The following is a 19,468-nucleotide window of genomic DNA, read 5'->3' as shown; positions in this document are numbered from 1 at the left end:
GGCTTCGACAAACCAAGAGTTCTGGGATTGGAAGGGGTTCAGATGTATTTAGCCTGAATCCTCACAAATCAATTCAAGCATGCCAAGCAGCAATTGAGTAGCATCACTGCAGCATTAGTTACAGCATAATCATAAAGGAAAAAAACAAAGAAGAGTTGCATATATAATTAACCAAGTGACATGATGTCTTCCTTGTTACAAGTTGGGAGAGTTGAATAAAAGACGAAACAATTGTCCACATATTACATCCAAGCAAAACTCATAGCACCATAAGTAAAGCAGGTTTCATACATAGGCAACCTAGCACAACAGAACCACACATGAACAGAGATAAAGGGGGAAGAAGGCCGAGCAATCTAGTAAACATGATTATTGAGATAACTACCTGGATAGGCATAGTCACAATTTATTTTATTCTCTGATGACTCATTTTGCCATCATGATTTTCACAAACTCATCATAATTGATTTGACCATCACCATCGACATCAGCTTCACGAATCATCTCATCAACTTCTTCATCTGTCAACTTCTCACCAAGGTTTGTCATGACATGACGGAGTTCAGCAGCAGAGATAAAACCATTTTGGTCCTTGTCAAAAACTCTGAAGGCTTCCTTCAGCTCCTCTTCGGAGTCAGTATCCTTCATCTTGCGAGCCATCAAATTGAGAAACTCAGGAAAGTCAATCGTCCCATTACCATCTGCATCAACCTCATTTATCATGTCCTGTAACTCTGCTTCTGTAGGATTCTGGCCTAGAGAACGCATCACAGTCCCAAGCTCCTTAGTGGTGATGCAACCTGTTAAAATTCCAAAAAGAATAAATACACTACTAAAATTTGGAGCAAAGTTTATCCCATTTAACATTATGTATCGAAAAGAAAAATCCAAATAAGTATTTCTGCTCCAGTCATTGATAGATCTACTGCGAATAACAGAAGTTAGAACTTTTCAAAGCTTGTCAGAAGCATACAGGATAAAACTAGCAAATGTGTAGATTTAGAAACTTGCTAAACCAAATAAAACATAATAAAATATATAGTATATTTGTATAACACTCATTTCCACAAATGGTTCAGAAGCTGTATTAGCATGCATTAGTATCTTAAAATTAAGAGTGTAAACTAGCTGAGCTCCATCAAGCTAGCCCTAGCTCAAGCCCATCAAGCCATCTCATCTGATTGCAAGCATTGCTGCTCTGTTCAAGATCAGCCCATTTAGCAGATCACTGAGAGCTTAAGGCTAATTAAGTCTTTCACAAGTATATAGACTTTCTTAATTCAAGCTAAAACAGTTACAATTTTCCTTCTTCTTTATAACAATGCACATTAGTAAGTTTGGCCAGTCGCAACAAACAAAAATTTTGTTACTATAAAGAAAAATGTTAATTTATATATCATAACTACATATTGCATAGTAGGCAAGGCTCAAACTCAGCTTATTTATTGAAGGAACTAAACAAGAAAGAATTTGATTGTTTACACATTATGCCAAAAATAAACTGCTCGTAAACAACTTGCTAGTCTGACAGCAGTTTGGTACTTCAATGAAGTCATTTAACTTGTTTAAATTCTTCGAGTGCAAATTTCAACATTTACCACTCTCCAATTATGGCCTGGATCTTCGTAGTGTGTGTATATATTGTCCCCTTTTAACCATGTGTCATAGTACTGTTTTTGCTGTCCATAAGTGTACGTACTAGTTTTGCAACAGATATAGAATTGTGATACAGATATCAAGCCGTACCAGTTTTATATAGGTGGCAAGTCGATGAGGATTATGGATCTCAGTCCCCCTTTATCACATCTTAATTGCATTCCTCGCAAATCTTATTTATCTTTTTCCAAGAAACTGGTAGTTGGGCCTGCTATAAGTTATCATTTAAAAGTAAATTATCATTTTTTTTCTTCTTTTGGTTGGCATTGCATCAACTAAACCAACCATTATTTTCACCGATTTCCCAACTTTAAAGTACCTATCTTTCGTTGTTTAATAATCCAATATGGCACATCAATCATGCGAGGGTAACACCAGGAGACGGACTTGCTAGCTTGGACAAAAGGTGATAAGACAAACTTTTATTGTTTGTTTTTCTAAATATATAAGATAAGAATCTCACCTAACATAAGAACTTGTAGGTTCACCTAAATATATAAGGTATAAAAGTTGCTGTTAAGACAAACCTGTTTACATTATTGTTTGTTTTTCTCACTTTGTAAGAAGATATATTTCTAAAGCAACGTAATATTTCTCACATTTTGAAAACCCTAAATCTTGAGAGGAAGGTATAATAAATGTTTTCGCAGATGAATTTTGCTCCATTACTAAAAGATACAACCAGAAAGACTCGTACAACAGAACCTAAAACCCACATTACACCACTGATGAACCCTAATGTAAGCACAATGGATCACTATACGTAGAAAAACAAAGGAAAATATAAAGAATCACAGGAACAATCTAGTGGGGACAGAATGAATAAACCAAAAATCACTCTGCTCCAACAGAAAGCAGAACAACCACAAGCATCCAAGAATCGGCAAAAGTACACAAAAATCGAAATGACGATCAAGCAAGAGACAGAAATTAGTAATACAAACGATTAGCATCGGATCGACGGGATCTAACCATCTCCGTCTTTGTCGAACAAGCTGAAGGCCTCCTTGAACTCAGAGATCTGGTCGTCGGTGAGCTGCTCCGCCATTCCTCCTCAGGGGATCGAGTGCAAGAGCGATCCGGAGACCCGCAGTGAAGGAAGGGGAAGCAAGAGGAAGAGGCAAAAGCGAGATCTCAAAGGACTCCGACGCCCGCCTTTATAGAAGCCCCATCGATCAACGGCACGTCGACGGTCCCGTAACGGACGTTATCGCTGTTTTAAGGTTAAAAGGTATACGAAGAAGCTTTAACGGTCCAAAATGACAATTTACTCCTCCACTTTTCTCATTTTCTAGTGTATACTTGGCGAAATTCTGACCGTCTGATCGTTAGGCAACGGTCCCAATTAGACGATGTTTGTTAACAACGTGTGAAGTTGGGAAATAGTTCCGAGATTTAGTCAAAGTCATGAGGGCATGAAAGGTAAAACGCTTAGCAGCATCATATATTCTCCTCTACTTTTTATCTGTGGCTTTCGTTCCTTACTTGTAGTCTTTGGATTTCAGTTGGGCCTCTGGGGCCCAATTGGAGGCTCAAGATGTCAATCCAATTAACTAAGTCTAAAGGGTCACCGTGGCCCAAGTGATCACTTAAATCTAAAATTGGGTTTATTTTAACCTTAATTGAGAAAAATAATAATAATTTGAAAATATGATGTGTTAATATTATTGAAAGTTTCAATTTATAAGATTTAGAGATAAAAGAAAAAAAGAAATCTTTTTGTAGACAAAAGACAGTTGGGTTCCCGCTAATGTCTCTACACCTCTACTCCAACCACCCCTCGCAACTCCCCTCCATGCACAACTCATATCCTCCCTTAATCCTCTCTTTCCTTCGGAGTCCCCAAAACTTACCCCGTGCCCCTTCTCCATCATGCGACGGCCTCTCCTTGCGCTATAGCCCAACTCCGCCTCCTCCTCCATGGGCAACTGCTTCACCAAGAACCCCACCAACCCCGCCCCGGCCGAGGGTGAGGGCGAGGCAGGCGCGGATCCGGTCCCCAGCTCCGCCCCCGACGATGCCCCCGTCCAGAAGGCCCCGATCCCTACGGCGGCCTTCACCCCGCCCTCCAAACCGACCGCCATCGGCCCGGTTCTTGGCCGCCCGATGGAGGACGTTCGCACCACATACTCCCTCGGGAAGGAGCTCGGCCGGGGCCAATTCGGCGTGACGCATCTTTGCACCCACAAGGCTACCGGGGAGAAGCTGGCCTGCAAGACCATCGCCAAGCGGAAGCTCACCAACAAGGAGGACATCGAGGACGTCCGGAGGGAGGTCCAGATCATGTACCACCTGTCCGGGCAGCCCAACATCGTGGAGCTGAAGGGGGCGTACGAGGACAAGCAGTCGGTGCACCTGGTGATGGAGCTGTGCGCTGGCGGGGAGCTGTTCGACCGGATCATCGCGAGAGGGCATTACACCGAGCGGGCGGCCGCGTCGCTGCTGCGGACCATCGTGCAGATCGTGCATACCTGCCACTCCATGGGGGTGATGCATAGAGACCTCAAGCCGGAGAACTTCCTCTTGCTTAGCAAGGACGAAGACGCGCCTCTCAAGGCCACCGATTTCGGGCTCTCCGTTTTCTTCAAGCAAGGTACGATTCCTCCATCCGCCTTGGTCAATTCGATCCGTTTCTCTCTTCCTTCTCGTTCTCATCCTTTCCCCTTTCTTTAACAGAGCTACTTGTTATGTGGTGATTTAATGCAAAGCAATTTGGAAAAATACATAGTAAAAAGAAACAACAATCCAACAATGCCTTTCTTCCGTAGATAAACAGAAAGGCATTGGAAGTTAATGCCTGCACATGGATCTAATCGTGATGTTACAACAATGAAAAGCTCAAACTCTTTTACCAAGTCAGATACAGATCACCACATCCTATTGTTATCTAATAGACAAATTTGTATATATTCTTAATACTTCTTATGATCGGATAAAGAGTTTCTGTTCGACATAAAACCTATGAAAAATTCTCTCCTTTGTGTGGTGGTATGTTGTCCGGTCATTCTCATTTCGGTACTTGTGTTTAATGTTCTACATTTTTTTCTATGAGCAATTGTGTTTAACATCTTTTCCATACAGCATTTGTTCTTATCCATGTTATCTGGCTGATTGCTTCACTAAGATCTTCCGTAAACAGGAGAAGTATTCAAAGACATAGTCGGCAGCGCATATTACATAGCACCTGAAGTTCTCAAGCGAAGATACGGGCCAGAAGCTGATATCTGGAGCATAGGGGTGATGCTCTATATTTTTCTATGTGGAGTTCCTCCTTTCTGGGCTGGTAATTTTCTTTTACTCTGCAATCTGCAGCCGATACTGCCTAAGTCGAGAAAAACAAAGTCAAACTAAGGTGTTTTCCAACAGAATCTGAACAGGGGATCTTCAATGCTATTCTGAGAGGACAGATTGATTTCACAAGTGATCCATGGCCTAACATTTCACCTGGTGCTAAGGATCTTGTGAGAAAGATGCTAAATTTGGATCCAAAACAGAGGCTAACAGCATTCGAAGTTCTCAGTATGATCTATTTTCCGGATAATAAATTTCTTAACTTACTAGCATTACTAGCTTTGTTTTTTCTCTGGGCAGGAATTTGATCTATGTCAACTCTGGTTGGTGGTGTCCCACCTCAAAAGCTTAGTTGTAAAACAATTAATGTGTTTTTAGTCTGCAAAAGTAGGTTTCTTGGATAGTTCATATGCATAGCAGAACATGTCTATTCTTCATTAATAGACACTCATGCATTCTTTATCTATGTTTCATTTTTAGTTTGCTTGCAATTGCATTGCATAACCAATTCTTAATTATCACACAGCAAGCCATTTATTTGGCTGAAAATCTTGGAGTAATAAATTACATCCAAAGAGAAAAAGGACAAAAATGCATCTAACTTTTGGTTGGTGAAGGCCTAATGGTAATCAAACAAAGTTCTTACATCTTGGCAAGATCAGATGGACAGAAAAATTAAGACAAAAAAAATCATTTCTTATATGTTTTGTTCTTTTCTTCTTTTCGAGGGGAAGAAAAAAAGGTGAGGTCACATGTAAAAGGCAAATCCTAGAATCTCCTACTCTAAATATGGTCTCTTTCCTTTTCTTTTTTTTTTCTGAATCTGTAGTTTCTTTCCATGGAATCTTATGGAAGATTGCATTTGGTGCAAGTTGTCTCATCTAATTATGGGCTTATAATGCAGACCATCCTTGGATCAAAGAAGATGGAGAAGCACCTGATACACCACTTGACAATGCAGTTCTCAACAGACTGAAACAGTTCACAGCAATGAACCATTTCAAGAAAGCTGCTTTAAGGGTAAACTTCTTGCCTCCCAATTCACATGCTGCATCAATTCAAGGGTAAACTTCTTGACCATAATTTCTTAGTAACACAAATTAAGGATCACTAATGGGGACCGATTCATACTACACACACCTCAACTGTTTCTTGTAGAAATTTACATTAGATAGAATCACAGTGGCATGGCAAGCAGCATAAAGCATGCTGATTAACTGGATATCCTACAAGACATTGCTCTATTTGAGCAACAGCCTAGAAGAAGAATTTTTTTTATCTTCAAAGAGACAGAAAGAAAAAGGCATTCATAACTCAAAATGCAGTTGTCAGCTTTTGATGCATATATCTGCAGGTAATAGCAGGATGCTTATCTGAGGAAGAGATCAGAGGGCTGAAGGAAATGTTCAAAAATATGGATTCTGACAATAGTGGAACCATAACTCTTGAAGAACTGAAACAAGGTCTTGCAAAGCAAGGAACAAAGCTATCAGAGAATGAAGTCAAACAGCTAATGGAAGCTGTATGTTCTATATGCATTAAAATCCTACTAATAAATTCAATCAGTCTATCAAGAAGGAAAGAGCCAAGTTTCTGTACTAACACTTCTGACAATACGATACTGAACGCAGGCTGATGCAGATGGGAACGGAACCATAGATTATGATGAGTTCATTACAGCGACAATGCACATGAACAGAATGGGCAGAGAAGAACATCTGTATACAGCTTTCCAGTACTTTGATACGGACAACAGCGGGTAAGTTATGACCAAACTGATAGTACAACACAATTTTTTTTCCTTTAATCAATATTTCTCCTTTCTTCTTTAGCTATATTACTAGGGAAGAACTTGAGCAAGCTCTGAAAGAGAAGGGGCTGTATGACGAAAAGGAGATCAAGAACATAATTTCTGAAGCTGATGTGGACAATGTAAGTTGGTTGATATAGGCCATGCAGCAGCATAAATCTGCCTAATACTAGATAATTAGGGACTCAGAAATCAAAGGAAACATAAATTTTGTTTTCTTCTTGCTTTCAATTCACAGGATGGAAGAATTAATTATGATGAGTTTGCGGCCATGATGAGAAAAGGGAACCCTGAACCAAATCCAAAGAAAAGAAGAGATGTGGTTATTTAACCTGAGCATGTAAAAGAGGGAGGAGAGGATCAGATCTGTTTGAACTTGACTATGTATCCTATACTTTGGTGTGGTGGAGAAATCATGCAGAAGATTCAAGGCTAATTATGGGGGCAGGGAAGTGAGGATATTTCATGTACAAATCTTGCTTGTGGGGATTAAATTAGGCGGAGAAGTGATCAAACATCTTTATGGCATATAAAGGTGTTAGCTTTTGTGAACTTTATACAGAGTTAAACAATCTTATGTGAGCTAATGCCAGTGAAAATTTTAGCAATGCAAATTGAATCATTACCCGAACAACAGTATTAGTACCATGAATAATTGTATACCCTAATTTTCCTCACCAACCATTACCACAGCTATTAATTGTTTGCATTTAAGAAACATATTAAGCTAATCCAAAATAAATTAATGACACAAACTTGACTATTAAAGTCCAAGCCACCAATATCATGTTAGACCACAGAAATTATAATGAATTAAACCATAGCACAGAAGCAACATTGGTAGAAATTAAACTTCTTTAAATGAGAACTAATAGAACAAACTAGAATTGATCAAAAAATCTCTGGTAAAGCTAATTATTTTCTGACACCACCAACCGGCTGATTTTATCCGATAAACATACTATTCAGTATCCTTCTGAAGTTTCTATTCGTGTAAACAACTTTACGTCGTGGCCTCGGGGCCGACACAGCTCGTTTCGAGTCTGAATGGTGAGGATCCTGCCGAAGGTCTCTCGGGGTTGCCGACGGGGGTGGCAGAGTGGATCGGGCAGTGTCGGGGCTCACCGGAACGTCCTGCGAGGAAGGGTCCCTCTCCCTGGCGCTGGCGAAGAGGTGGCTCGGTCTTCGTACCTACACACAGGTCGGGTCGGAACTCGGCCCGACCCCTCCGACGATCAAGTTAAGTGATGTGAAGAGGTCTGTTTTGTGTGTCTTTTTTTCTCCCCCCTTCCGTTTAGCATGCAAGGGTATTTATAGGGAAGCTTACTGTGCCCGCTTGCAGGGGGCAGGCTCGTACTCCTGATAGCGTCTGACACTGGCGTTGGCGTGGTGTGGAGGGCCGAGCCTGAGCAGGTCGTTAATGCGCCTCGGCCGACGTTCGATTCGTTTGACCAGGTGTTGTCGAGTCAATCGAGGCGTAAGGCGTCATCTGGGGCAGTTGACGTTAGCCCGTGTCTTGTCGCCATTATTATCCTAATCATATTCCCCCCCCCCCCCCCGAAGGAAGCTATGCGTCTGTTTCTGTGAGGGGGGGGTCTGAGGCATGGCTTCGGATTTGAGAAACTGTCTCAGCCGGGCGTTTGTCGGTCCGTTGCCAAGGGTGTGAGAATCGTGAGGTTTAGCAACTAAGAAGGGTTGGACGCGCAACGGTGACACCGGGTAGTGTGCGGCCGAGGAGCACAACTCAGGCGAGCAGGTCGGGCAGAGGCTACGGTTTCGGGTGACACGCGGCCGAGGAGCACAACGCAGGCGGGCGGGCCGCGCGGGTGTGTTTCAGGGAACGTGCGGCAGAGGAGCACGACGCAGGCGGGCAGGCCGCGCAGGTGTGGTCTCGGGCAACATGCGGCCGAGGAGCACGACGCAGGTGGGTTGGCCACGCAGGTGTGGTCTCGGGCAACATGCGGCCGAGGAGCACGACGCAGGCGGGCAGGCCGCGTAGGTGTGTTCTCGAGCAACATGCGGTCGAGGAGTACGATGCAGGAGGGCAGGCCGCGCAGGTGTGGTCTGGGGCAACATGCAGTCGAGGAGCACGACGCAGGCGGGCAAGCCGCGCAGGTGTGGTCTCGGGCAACATGCGACCGAGGAGCACGACGCAGGCGGGCTGGCCGCGCAGGTGTGGTCTCGGGCAACATGCGGCCAAGGAGCACGACACAGGCAGGCAGGCCGTGCAGGTGTGTTCTCGGGCAACATGCGGCCAGGGAGCACAACGCAGGCGGGCTAGCCGCGCAGGTGTGGTCTCGGGGAGCATGGAACCAAGGAGCATGACGCAGGCAGGCTGGCCGCGCAGGTGTGGTCTCGGGCAACATGCGACCAAGGAGCACGACGCAGGCGGGCTGGCCGCGCAGGTGTGGTCTCGGAGAGCATGGAGCCGAGGAGCACGACGCAGGCGGGCTAGCTGCGCAGGCGTGGTCTCGGGGAGCATGGAGCCGAGGAGCACTACGAAGGCGGGCTGACCGCGCAGGCGTGGTCTCTGGGAGCATGGAGCTGAGGAGCACGACGCAGGCGGGCTGGCCACGCAGGTGTGGTCTCAGGGAGCATTGAGCCGAGGAGCACGACACAGGCGGGCTGGTCGCACAGGTGTGGTCTCGGGCAACATGCGGCCGAGGAGCACGATGCAGGCGGGCTGGCCGCACAGGTGTGTTCTCGGGCAACATGCGGCAGGGGAGCACGACGCAGGCGGCTGGCCGCGCAGGTGTGTTCTCGGGCAACATGCGGCCGAGGAGCTCCTTGCGTTGTTGTCCCTCCATGCCAATTTAACAGTGGCGGGGGCTCAGGACTTCTGTGCCTTGTTGAGTCTTTGAGGGTGGGCTCTTTGCATCAGCAACACGCTTTTAGGCGTCGAGATCAAGGCGTCAGGGCTCTACCGTTTGCTTAGCTTGCCCCTGAGTCGCCACACTAGGCCTTAATTATGGTGGGACGTCCTTTGACCTCCCTGACGTGACGTGGCGGATAAGCGCATACATGAGTGGGCTGTCACCCACTCTCGGGAGGCGAAGGGGTGCTGGCTTTGGCGGGATTTCTTCTTTAAGTGGTGTGCGCCCGGCTCCGTTCCCATCTCTCGCTGCTGAGTCTTCTTCTTCGGACCTCGCCGCCCCCTTTCCAGTCGTTCTCCTCGCCTCCAGCGTCGCTTCTCTTCCCCAAGTAGCCCCTTCCTGTTTCCCGTTAAGGTCAGTGAGAATGACCTCCTCTTCTTCTTCCTCTTCTTCATCCTCCAATAGAGCTAGGGAGAGATCTCTTCTGCTGTCTCCCGTCCAGTCCTCCGATGGGGAAGCGGCGCGGGCCCTTGAGGCCTTAATGTGGTCGCACGACCTCGACTCCACCGTGAGCGGGTCATCGCTGAGGAGACTCTGGGAACGCTATAGTATCTCGAAGGATTATATCCTCGGCGCCCCCGAACCGGGGCAACGGGCCTACGACCCGATTCCGAAGGGTTTTGCGCTAACCCTAGACGCCCTAGAGGCGGGTCTACGCCTTCCCCTTCACCCCCTCATTGTCTCTTGTATCTCTCTATGGCGAATCTCGCCATCCCAGGTGGTGTCGAACTCTTGGCGCTACCTAGTGGCATTCCTGGGGGAATGCCACTACGTCAATATCACACCTACCCTCAACCTTTTCCTTTCCTGCTATTGTCTTTCCAAGGGGTCGGGGGGCTATTTCCTGTCAGCCCGAGCGGGTTTTTGAGTCGGGGGGGCCCCTTCCAATAACAAAGGATGGAAGAGGGGGTTTTTTTATGTCAGTTGTGCGAGGGATTGGGGTTTCGGGGTCCGGTGGTCCGCGAGAGCGATCGATAACACCACCCCGAGCCTGAGCGACGAAGAGCGCTGGGATTTGAGGAGGCTCAGGGAGGTTCTCCCTAGCTCCCATGCCATCCGGAACATGACCGAGCGGTGGTTGGTCGAGGCGGGTCTCAGTCCGACGCCTCGGGGTATGTTAATAGTGCCCGGTCCAGGTATTTCGTGGCTCGTCCTCAGTACTAACTTTTGTCCTACTTCTTCCAGAAATGGTGAACCTCCGATCCCTTCTAGGCGGTCGGGTGTCGCCGGCTTCTTCTCCACGCCCCTCGGCCGACTCGAAGCCCGGCTCGAAGGATGCCCCGTTGGAGATTGAGGTCGGTTGTCCTCGGAAGAAGGCAAAGATCACTACCTCCAAGGGAGCTAAGGTGGGCCCGGGACGAGCGGACCGAGCAGAGGCGCGGCGGGACCCAGTCGGGAGGCGACAGGGAAGGACCCGTGCCCTCCCTCCGTGTGCGACTTGTGCCGACTACCCATGGGCGACGACGAGCCGTTTCTTTCGTGGGTGGTGGGCGAGATCCCGACGGGGGAGGCAATCAACCCCTTGGTCGCCCACTAGGGGGGCCTGTCCCAGGGGGACAGAGTGTGGGCCGGAGGGGACTCCTCCGCCGCATTCCTACGGGGTGCACTTCATCTCGACATGGCTTGGGACATATATACCTTGCCCTCGGAGGCTCTGCTTGGCAAGTCAGCCAAGTCCCTGACATTGGTAAGTATTGTGCCTGCTATTTCTAGTTATACATCCGACGGTGTTTCTCCTGACCTCTCCTCTTTCTTACAGGGCCTTCACTACTCGACGCCCCTGATGGATCGGATGCGTGACGCTGGCCGGATTATCGGGGGCCTCAGCGGCCGCAACGCCGAGCTATGCCGCCAAGTGGAGGAGGTCCGAACCGGGGCGGGCCTGGAAGCCGTGGCAGCCGCTGAGAAGCGCGCGACAGATTTGGAGGCGGAGGTGGCTCGCCTCAAGTCGGAGCTCCAGACATCTGAAAGTTCGAATCAGGAGCTCCAGAAAACTATGTGGGTAGAGCAGACCGAGCTCCGTTTGTTAAAGACGGAGGCGAGCACCCTTAGCAAAAAGTTGGAGGAGGTGAGGGCGGAGGCAAGAGCAGCCTCCGAGGCACTTGCCGAGGAGGCTCGCCTCCGACCCGACAAGGACAAAGAGCTGATCGAGGCATACAAAAAGTCCGAGGGGTTCGAACTCGAGCTGACGCGGACGGGGCAGGTCTCCTTCGAATATGGATACCGGATCGCTCTGGCCCGCTTCCATGCCCACCACCTCGACCTCGAGGTAGAGGAGGATTCCTTCACCTCCCATCCCGAAGATCTGGGGGTGGACATGCCTGAGGACGTCCCTTTCGACGACCGCCTGGAGGTCCCGAAGGAATAAAAGGGTCTTGTAATTTTTGTAGTTTTTTCTAAGGTGTTGGTCGGTCTGTAAGTCAGGGTCGAGTCCTGTACTCCTAGTTTTTCTTAAATGAAAGAAAATTTTCTTCTCTTGCATACTGCCAAACTTATGCTTTCTCATACGAAAAACTTCTTAATGTTTTGGGCGTTCCATGTCCTTGGCAAAGAACAGCCAGCCAATGTCACGAGTCGGTACGTGCCCGGTCGGACGATCTCAACGACCCGATAAGGTCCTTCCCATTTGGGAGTGAGTTTACCGTGCGCTCGGGTCGGGTTACTTACCTCGGCCCTGCGCAGCACCAGATCGCCCAACCTGATAGGTCGGGGGCGCACCCTTCTATTGTAAATCCTGGCGATGACTCTTTTGTATGAGAGGGCCTTCAGGTGTGCGTCGGCTCGCCTCTCCTCGAGCAAATCTAATCCGGCTCGGAGTCTGTCGGCCGATGTCCCTTCATCATAAGATTCCGTTCGTGGGGTGGTAATCTCCACCTCGGCGGGCAGGACGGCCTCGTTACCGAACGCTAGGTTGTAGGGGGATTCCCCAGTTGCGGTTTTAGGCGTGGTCCGCAAGGACCATAGGACGCTCGGGAGTTCGTCGACCCAAGCGGATCGGGCCACGAGCGTCCTTCTCCGGAGTCCGCCCAGGATGGCTCGGTTGGTCACCTCGGCCAGCCCGTTCGTTTGGGGATGCGCGACCGAGCTGAACCTCAGCTGTATGCCATAGGTCGCGCAAAACTCTTTGAACCGAGCACTGGCGAACTGCGTCCCATTGTCAGTGATGATGACTCTGGGCAGACCAAACCGGGTAACAATGCTCCTCCACACGAATCTCTCCACCTAACGCTCCGTGATCACTGCCAACGGTTCGGCCTCAACCCATTTGGTGAAGTAGTCTATCCCGACAATAATATATTTTCGTTGCCCCGAAGCTAGGGGGAAAGGGCCGAGAAGGTCCATCCCCCACTACGCGAAAGGCCATGCGCAGTCCACGGGCGTCAGCGGTACCGTCGGTTGCCGAGGCGTCGGTGCGTGTCTCTGGCATGCATCGCACCTTTGCACATACGATCTCGCGTCTCGGCACATAGTGGGCCAGTAGTACCCTTGACGGAGCGCCTTGAACGCCAGGGTGCGCCCACCTATGTGCTCACCGCAAATCCCGTCATGGACCTCAGCAAGAACTAACTGAGCCTCTTCAGGCTCCGGGCAACGCAGGAGGGGGAGTGAATACGACCTCCTGTACAACCGTCCGCTGATTTCACAGTACCAGGCTTGGGTTCGGCGTAGGCACTGAGCCGCGACTTCATCTTCGGGAAGCGTCCCGTGACGTTTGAATTGTAACATCTCTTGCACCCATGTCGTTGGTGGGCCAGCGGTGGCCACCGCCGCGACCGTGATGGCGTGGGTGGGGAGTTCCTCCACGTCGGGCTTGCCCCCGGGACCCGACCTCGAGGCTTGTTTTGCTAGCATATCCGCTCGCTCATTTTGGAGTCTCGGCACCCTGGATAATGTAAAGCGAGAAAAATGGGTGGCGAGAGCTTTTACCTCTGCCAGATACTTCGACATGGTTGGGTCTCGGGCCTCATACCCGTCGATGAGCTGTTCGGCTACCAGTTGTGAGTCAGTGAGGACGCGTATGTCGCCCACTTGCATTTCGACGGCTAGTCTGAGCCCCGCCAGCAGTGCCTCATACTTCGCCTCATTGTTGGTGGCCTTGAATCCGAAGCGAAGGGAGCGCTCGAACGAGCGCCCATCGGGGGCTTCTAGGACCAACCCGGCCCCCACGCCTTTTCGGCTGGATGATCCGTCCACGCAGAGGAGCCATTCCACCTTCACGCATTTCGGATCCTTGTCCTCGGGCTGAGTTAGTTTTGAGATGAAGTCGGCCACCGCTTGCGCTTTGATGGCGGTCCTCGGGACGTATTGGATGTCGAATTCACCGAGCTCTACTGACCACTTGAGGAGGCGACCTGCAAGGTCAAACTTAGACAAAATCTGCCGAAGCGGTTGGTCAGTAATTACCTCGATCGGATGAGCTTGGAAGTAGGGGCGCAGCTTCCGGGCAGTCAATACGAGCGCCAGCACCAGTTTCTCGATCGGAGGGTATCGCTCCTCAGGTCCGTTAAGAACATGGCTAACGTAGTAAACCGGCAGCTGCTCTCCAGAAACCTCCTTGATCGATACAAAACTTACTACATGTCGAGAGGCGGCCAGGTAGACACCCAGCCTTTCCCGAGGGGACACCGAAGCGAGGCGAGGGAGTGACGCCAGATGCTCCTTCACATGGGCGAAAAGCCTCCTCGCACTCCGCCGTCCATGCGAAGTTCTTGGGGTCCTTCAAAGCCCGGAAGAAGGGGAGGCATCGGTCGCCCGATCAAGAGAGGAACCTTGACATGGCGGCGAGCCTCCCGTTCAGGCGCTGCACTTCCTTGATTGTCCGAGGGGCCTGCATGTCGATAATTGCCCGTACCTTTTCGGGGTTCACATCGATTCCCCTTTCATGTATGATGAACCCGAGGAATTTGCCCGAGTTGACACCGAAAGCGCACTTGGCAGGGTTGAGTCGCATGTTGTACCTTCGTATTGTGTCGAAGGTCTCGGCCAAGTCGGACAAGTGAGTCGTTGTCGTGCGACTTTTCACAATCATATCGTCGACATAGACCTTCATGTTTCTCCCTATCTGATGAGCAAACATTCTGTTCATGGTCCTTTGATATGTAGCCCCGGCGTTCTTCAGCCAGAATGGCATAACCTTGTAGAAGTACACCCCTTGGTCGGTGAGGAAGGCGGTGTGCTGCTGATCCTTGGGTGCCATCCTGATCTGGTTGTAGCCGGAGAAGGCGTCCATGAACGAAAGGTGGGCGTGACCGGCCGTTGCATCGACCAACTGGTCGATCCGTGGGAGGGGGTAGCAGTCCTTTGGACAAGCACGATTAAGATCGGTGTAGTCAACGCACATTCTCTAGCTTCCATTAGGTTTCTTCACGAGGACTACATTGGATAACCAGTGTGGGTACTTGGCCTCTTCAATGAAGCCTGCCGCCAGAAGTCGTTCTACCTCTCCTCGGACGGCCTACTGGCGTTCGGGGGCAAGACGTCGGGGCTTTTGCTTTACTGGCTGTGCGTCTGGGGAGATGCACAGGTGGTGCTGAGATACCTCAGGGTCGACGTCTGCCATGTCAGTGGGAGACCAGGCGAAGACATCGACATTCTCTTGGAGGAGATTGATAAGCTGGGCTCGCTCCCGCTCAGGAAGCTCTGACCCCATCCTGACCGTTCGATCTGGGCGCCCCTCCTGTAGTGGCACCTTCACCGTAGGTTCTGTCGGCTCGGGGTGTTGGGATGGCCTTTTTGCTTCTCGGGGGTCTTCGAGGGACAGTTCAGCCCTCCTCCTCTTGTGCAGGGAGATCACGGTCAAGTAGCACCGCCTTGACTCGTGGGCGCTTCCCCTGGCTTCTCTGACCCCCGTATGGGTCGGGAACTTCACGGTCCGATGGTAGGTGGAGATAACCGCTCTGAGCTTATTGAGGGTGGGGCGCCCCAGAATCGCATTGTAAACGGTAGGAAGGTCGACTACCAAGAAGATTGCCATCACCGTCTTCGTCCTCTGTACTTCCCCGAGGGTTAAGGGCAGGGTGACCGCGCCCAACGACGAACTTGATTCACTGGTGAACCCGGTGAGCGCTGAGCTCATAGGCTCCAGGGCGTCGCGGGAGAGCCCGAGCTTCTGGAAAGCGTCCAAATAAAGGATGTCGACCGAGCTCCCAGTGTCGACCATGATCCCTTTCACTTGGGCGTTGGCGATTCTGGCGGCCACCACCAACGCGTCATCGTGTTCGAGCGGTTCGGCTCTCTCAGCTGGAAACGTGACCTTGGGCGTGGGCCCGTGCCCAAGTCCTCGACTGCGGGGGCACGGGCGTATGCTTTCCGCCCAGACATGTTGTTTCCCCCATACGTCAGGCCGCCCGTGATTACGTCGATCTGCCTTTCGATGGGGCCCTCGGGCTGCGGGGAAAGCTCTTTATCCTGCCGTAGATAGCGGCTGAGGTGCCCTCTTCGAATCAACTCCTCGATCTGTCGCTTCAGCTCGCGTCACTCTTCCGTGTCATGCCCGTTTTGCCGGTGGAAGCGACAATATCACGTCTTGTCCGCGAGCTCCCATGGGCTCCTCATCGGACTGGGTTTTTGGAGTAGCCCCCTCTTTTTTATCTGGAGGAATATCTGCGTTCGGGACGTTCCCAAAGCGGGGAGTGGCGACCGCGGCACGGACGGGTCGGACCGGTCCGATCTGCGCCTCGGCGGGCCGGGCAGTTGCCCTTGTGGTGGCTCCGTCCGGGGCCTTTTATGCTCCTCGCGCCTCCCCGACATCCAGGCTTTCGTCGCAACATAGTGGTTGGCTCGCTGCAGCATTTCTGAAACTGCGGTGGGGGGTCGTTCCACGAGGGACCAGAAAAACCTAGAGGGACGGAGACCCGCCATGAATGCCTGCATCAATAAGGAGGGGTGAGCATCTAACAAGCCCCTGATTTCTGTGGCGAATCGGTTCACAAAACGAGAGAGGGGTTCGTCCTCCTTTTGGTTTAGTCCAAGGAGCAGGGCGACGGATGGCTTCGGTCGGGACAAAGCTAAGAAGTTGAGCTCAAACTCCTTGGTGAGATGGTCGAAGGAGGCGATTCCTCCGGTCTTCAAGCCGCTGTACCATGTGCGGTTTGGCCCCCTTAGGGTCGTGGGAAACGCCTTGCACATCAGAGCGTCAGAGGTTCCGTATAGCGCCATCTGAGCCCGAAAGGCGGCCACATGGTCCGCGGGGTTTGTGGTGCCGTCATAGACGTCCAGGGAGGGGAGTCGAAAACTTGCGGGCACCGGCTGGTCGCGTATTTCCGTTGCGAACGGTGACCCCCGGTGCACATCGTCCCTTGGCTCTCCCTTTGAGGTGCGGACCTCCTTCTGCACTTCTTCGAGTCATTGACTGAGAAGGCGCAGCTGAGCCCGAAAGGAGTCCGTTGAGTCTGAAGATACCGCCTCATGCTCGGGTCGGCCGGTAGGGTTTCGCCCTGCCTGATCTCCAAGGGGAAACGCTCGGGTCTAGGGTGAACCAGGGAGCGCCGAGGTGGTCGCGTGAACCGGTGCAGATGGCTCTAGTCGGCACGTAGGGTGGGCCGCCGACGGGTTTGTTGATTGGGAAATGAGCGGGATGACGGTCTGCACCATTCTCGCCAAGGTTCGGACCTGAAGGGCAAGGTCCTGAAAGGCTTCGGATGACACGGGCAGAGGGACGCTCGGAGCGCCCTCGGGCGGAAGCAGACCCGGGTCGTTGAACAAACGCCAGTAGCGTTATGAGGTTGTGTCGAGGTCGTCGGCCCGTGGCCCGCCACGTGAGGGGCGCTCGGCCGGCGCCCCTGTTAAGAACGATCCCTCGGCGGGGAGTTCGTTGGGGTCAGTCTGAGGATTCCTCGACATTCAGGCCCTTTCTCTAGCGCCAATCTATTCGTGTAAACAACTTTACGCCATGGCCTCGGGGTCGACACGGCTCGTTCCGGGTCCAAATGGTGGGGATCCTGTCGAAGGTCTCTCGGGGTTGCCGACGGGGGTGGCAGAGCGGATCGGGCAGCGTCGGGGCTCACCGGAACGTCCTGCGAGGAAGGGTCCCTCTCCCTGGCGCTGGCGAAGAGGTGGCTCGGTCTTCGTACCTGCACACAGGTCGGGTCGGAACTCGGCCCAACCCCTCCGACGATCAAGTTAAGTGATGTGAAGAGGTCTGTTTTGTGTATGTCTTTTTTTCTCCCCCCTTCCGTTTAGCATGCAAGGGTATTTATAGGGAAGCTTACTGTGCTCGCTTGCAGGGGGCAGGCTCGTACTCCTGATAGCGTCTGACACTGGCGTTGGCGTGGTGTGGAGGGTCGAGCCTGAGCAGGTCGTTAAAGCGCCTCGATCGATGTTCTGGTTCGTTTGACCAGGTGTTGTCGGGTCAATCGAGGCATGAGACGTCATTTGGGGCAACTGACATCAATCCGTGTCTTGTCGCCATTATTGTCCTCATCAATTTCGAATTCCACTTATAATAAATGTCAAAAAAAAGGTTCTAATAACAGAAGAGCCGCCTGCGGCACGGAGAATAAGCCTTAACAGCGCAGAACCATAAAACTGATCCTATAAATTGCTCTTATTTCAAATTGAGATATGCAAATACATAAAATGATGACCACAGTCAGACCAACAACCCTTTTATTAGCAAAATAATACATTTTCACAACCTGGCCAAGATGGGAAATAGAAAGGGCAGGCAGAGGTACCTGCTACACTGAGTTAACTAAGCTCAACATAAACTTGTGATTAGAACTTGAGAAAATTCCTGGAGGAGTTGAATAGAAATTGAAGTAGCCTCCACTGCTTCCAGAAGGAATTTTGGCATAAGGCCTCTTTTTCTGTTGAAGCATATCACCCTCCCCATGAGCAAAATGACAAAAAGTTTCCAAACTGACAGCCTTCAGCAGTGTTAAAACAGCTGCAGAGTGTTGTCTTGTAACCACTAGTTGCAATCCTTGGATTTCCAACTGCGATGTCTGCTTTCTGCTGCATGGCAGAAGCAGGTGCAGCAGAGTCTGGGAGCACAGGGCCCAGACCCAAAGATCCAAGATCCCCAGGTACATCTTGGATATGCCTTCTACCCATAGTATATCAACATTTCTATTAAACGGAAAATGATTTCTAGTTATATCTTCCAACAAAGATAGCCATTACCAAGAATCATAATCCAATGTTGGATTTTCCATCGATGAAAATTACAAATGCCACACTCAATTGTCTATTGCAATCTGATAGTACAGCGAATCAATCATTGGTCCAATGAACATTTAGAAAAGCACATAAGACCTTTCTCCAGGTTGGTGGCTCTTTTCAATTGGAGATCTCACAAATGGAAAATTGCATGTGCTGGTTGACCAAATCTGGGAAATGATTTGCTCATAATATGCATTATGAAAAGATGAAATTTTGATCTAAAAGTCTTAGGAAGCTTTTTTTTTTCTTAAAAAGTTCAATCATTAGTTGGGTCTACATTCATCGTGTTTCCTGGTCGTTAGATGAGAGTCCCAAAGTAGAATCATTTAGCAATCGATCACTAGAACTAAAACTTGAAAAGCACTAGTTCTTAAAACTCCATCCTACCGAGTAAAAAACATCTTTTTAGGAGAAGATACATACTCCGAGTACTTTTCCCAGAAAACCAAAGCGAAAGCCCCTACTTTTCATGCCATCTGCCTTGTGACTAAAAGATACTCGATGGCACCATCCAAATTCTCCAAACGAAAGAAGAAAGAAAAAGATAAGTATACTTACCTGCAGGCCACCGGCCCCTCCGGCGAATTGCTGGAATCCGCCCCGATCCTGAGGTATCCGCCGGCTTCATGCGCAGTCTCTTCGGCAGGGGGATTGGGAGAGACCGACTCACTCGAAA

General features: G+C 50.1%; 4 protein-coding genes across 4 annotated transcripts; 1 reads left to right on the top strand and 3 right to left on the bottom strand.

The window, feature by feature from the left end:
• Nucleotides 1–132: 132 nt before the first annotated feature.
• Nucleotides 133–2,815, bottom strand: LOC135651760 (calmodulin-like). Its single transcript, XM_065172170.1, has 2 exons — nucleotides 2,629–2,815; nucleotides 133–800 (listed from the first exon to the last, which is right to left on the bottom strand). The coding sequence occupies exons 1-2, from the start codon at nucleotides 2,702–2,704 to the stop codon at nucleotides 427–429; spliced, it is 450 nt and encodes a 149-aa protein (XP_065028242.1). The 5' UTR covers nucleotides 2,705–2,815; the 3' UTR covers nucleotides 133–426.
• A 668-nt stretch (nucleotides 2,816–3,483) lies between these two features.
• On the top strand, nucleotides 3,484–7,371 carry LOC135651757 (calcium-dependent protein kinase 2-like). The gene is made up of 8 exons (XM_065172164.1): nucleotides 3,484–4,249; nucleotides 4,796–4,939; nucleotides 5,023–5,175; nucleotides 5,852–5,967; nucleotides 6,302–6,469; nucleotides 6,579–6,706; nucleotides 6,780–6,879; nucleotides 6,996–7,371. The coding sequence occupies exons 1-8, from the start codon at nucleotides 3,577–3,579 to the stop codon at nucleotides 7,086–7,088; spliced, it is 1,575 nt and encodes a 524-aa protein (XP_065028236.1). The 5' UTR covers nucleotides 3,484–3,576; the 3' UTR covers nucleotides 7,089–7,371.
• A 4,761-nt stretch (nucleotides 7,372–12,132) lies between these two features.
• On the bottom strand, nucleotides 12,133–14,971 carry LOC135650616 (uncharacterized). The gene is made up of 3 exons (XM_065170099.1): nucleotides 14,400–14,971; nucleotides 13,115–14,347; nucleotides 12,133–12,802 (listed from the first exon to the last, which is right to left on the bottom strand). Exons 1-3 carry the CDS (start codon nucleotides 14,969–14,971, stop codon nucleotides 12,133–12,135), a joined length of 2,475 nt encoding a protein of 824 aa, XP_065026171.1.
• Nucleotides 14,972–16,149: 1,178 nt separating this feature from the next.
• On the bottom strand, nucleotides 16,150–18,684 carry LOC135650615 (uncharacterized). The gene is made up of 2 exons (XM_065170098.1): nucleotides 18,495–18,684; nucleotides 16,150–16,964 (listed from the first exon to the last, which is right to left on the bottom strand). Exons 1-2 carry the CDS (start codon nucleotides 18,682–18,684, stop codon nucleotides 16,150–16,152), a joined length of 1,005 nt encoding a protein of 334 aa, XP_065026170.1.
• Between the last annotated feature and the right edge of the window lie 784 nt (nucleotides 18,685–19,468).

The sequence above is a fragment of the Musa acuminata genome, chromosome BXJ3-10 (genome assembly GCF_036884655.1).
Source record: "Musa acuminata AAA Group cultivar baxijiao chromosome BXJ3-10, Cavendish_Baxijiao_AAA, whole genome shotgun sequence".
Taxonomy (NCBI): Eukaryota; Viridiplantae; Streptophyta; class Magnoliopsida; order Zingiberales; family Musaceae; genus Musa; species Musa acuminata.
This window is presented reverse-complemented; position numbering and strand designations above follow the sequence as displayed.

Bases quoted from the DNA above. Each gene is read 5' to 3' on its own strand.
- LOC135651760 (XM_065172170.1), bottom strand. From the start codon at position 2,704: ATGGCGGAGCAGCTCACCGACGACCAGATCTCTGAGTTCAAGGAGGCC. The intron at 801-2,628 runs GTTAGATCCCGT...GAATTTTAACAG, and splicing joins GTTCGACAAAGACGGAGATG to GTTGCATCACCACTAAGGAG.
- LOC135651757 (XM_065172164.1), top strand. From the start codon at position 3,577: ATGGGCAACTGCTTCACCAAGAACCCCACCAACCCCGCCCCGGCCGAG. The intron at 5,176-5,851 runs GTATGATCTATT...CTTATAATGCAG, and splicing joins AACAGCATTCGAAGTTCTCA to ACCATCCTTGGATCAAAGAA. The intron at 6,880-6,995 runs GTAAGTTGGTTG...TTCAATTCACAG, and splicing joins CTGAAGCTGATGTGGACAAT to GATGGAAGAATTAATTATGA.
- LOC135650616 (XM_065170099.1), bottom strand. From the start codon at position 14,971: ATGTGCGTTGACTACACCGATCTTAATCGTGCTTGTCCAAAGGACTGC. The intron at 14,348-14,399 runs GTTCCTCTCTTG...CGGGCTTTGAAG, and splicing joins AGGCTCGCCGCCATGTCAAG to GACCCCAAGAACTTCGCATG. The intron at 12,803-13,114 runs GTACTACTGGCC...TGGTCTGCCCAG, and splicing joins TTCAAGGCGCTCCGTCAAGG to AGTCATCATCACTGACAATG.
- LOC135650615 (XM_065170098.1), bottom strand. From the start codon at position 18,684: ATGGGTAGAAGGCATATCCAAGATGTACCTGGGGATCTTGGATCTTTG. The intron at 16,965-18,494 runs GTCAGTTTGGAA...GACTCGAAGAAG, and splicing joins TTTTAACACTGCTGAAGGCT to TGCAGAAGGAGGTCCGCACC.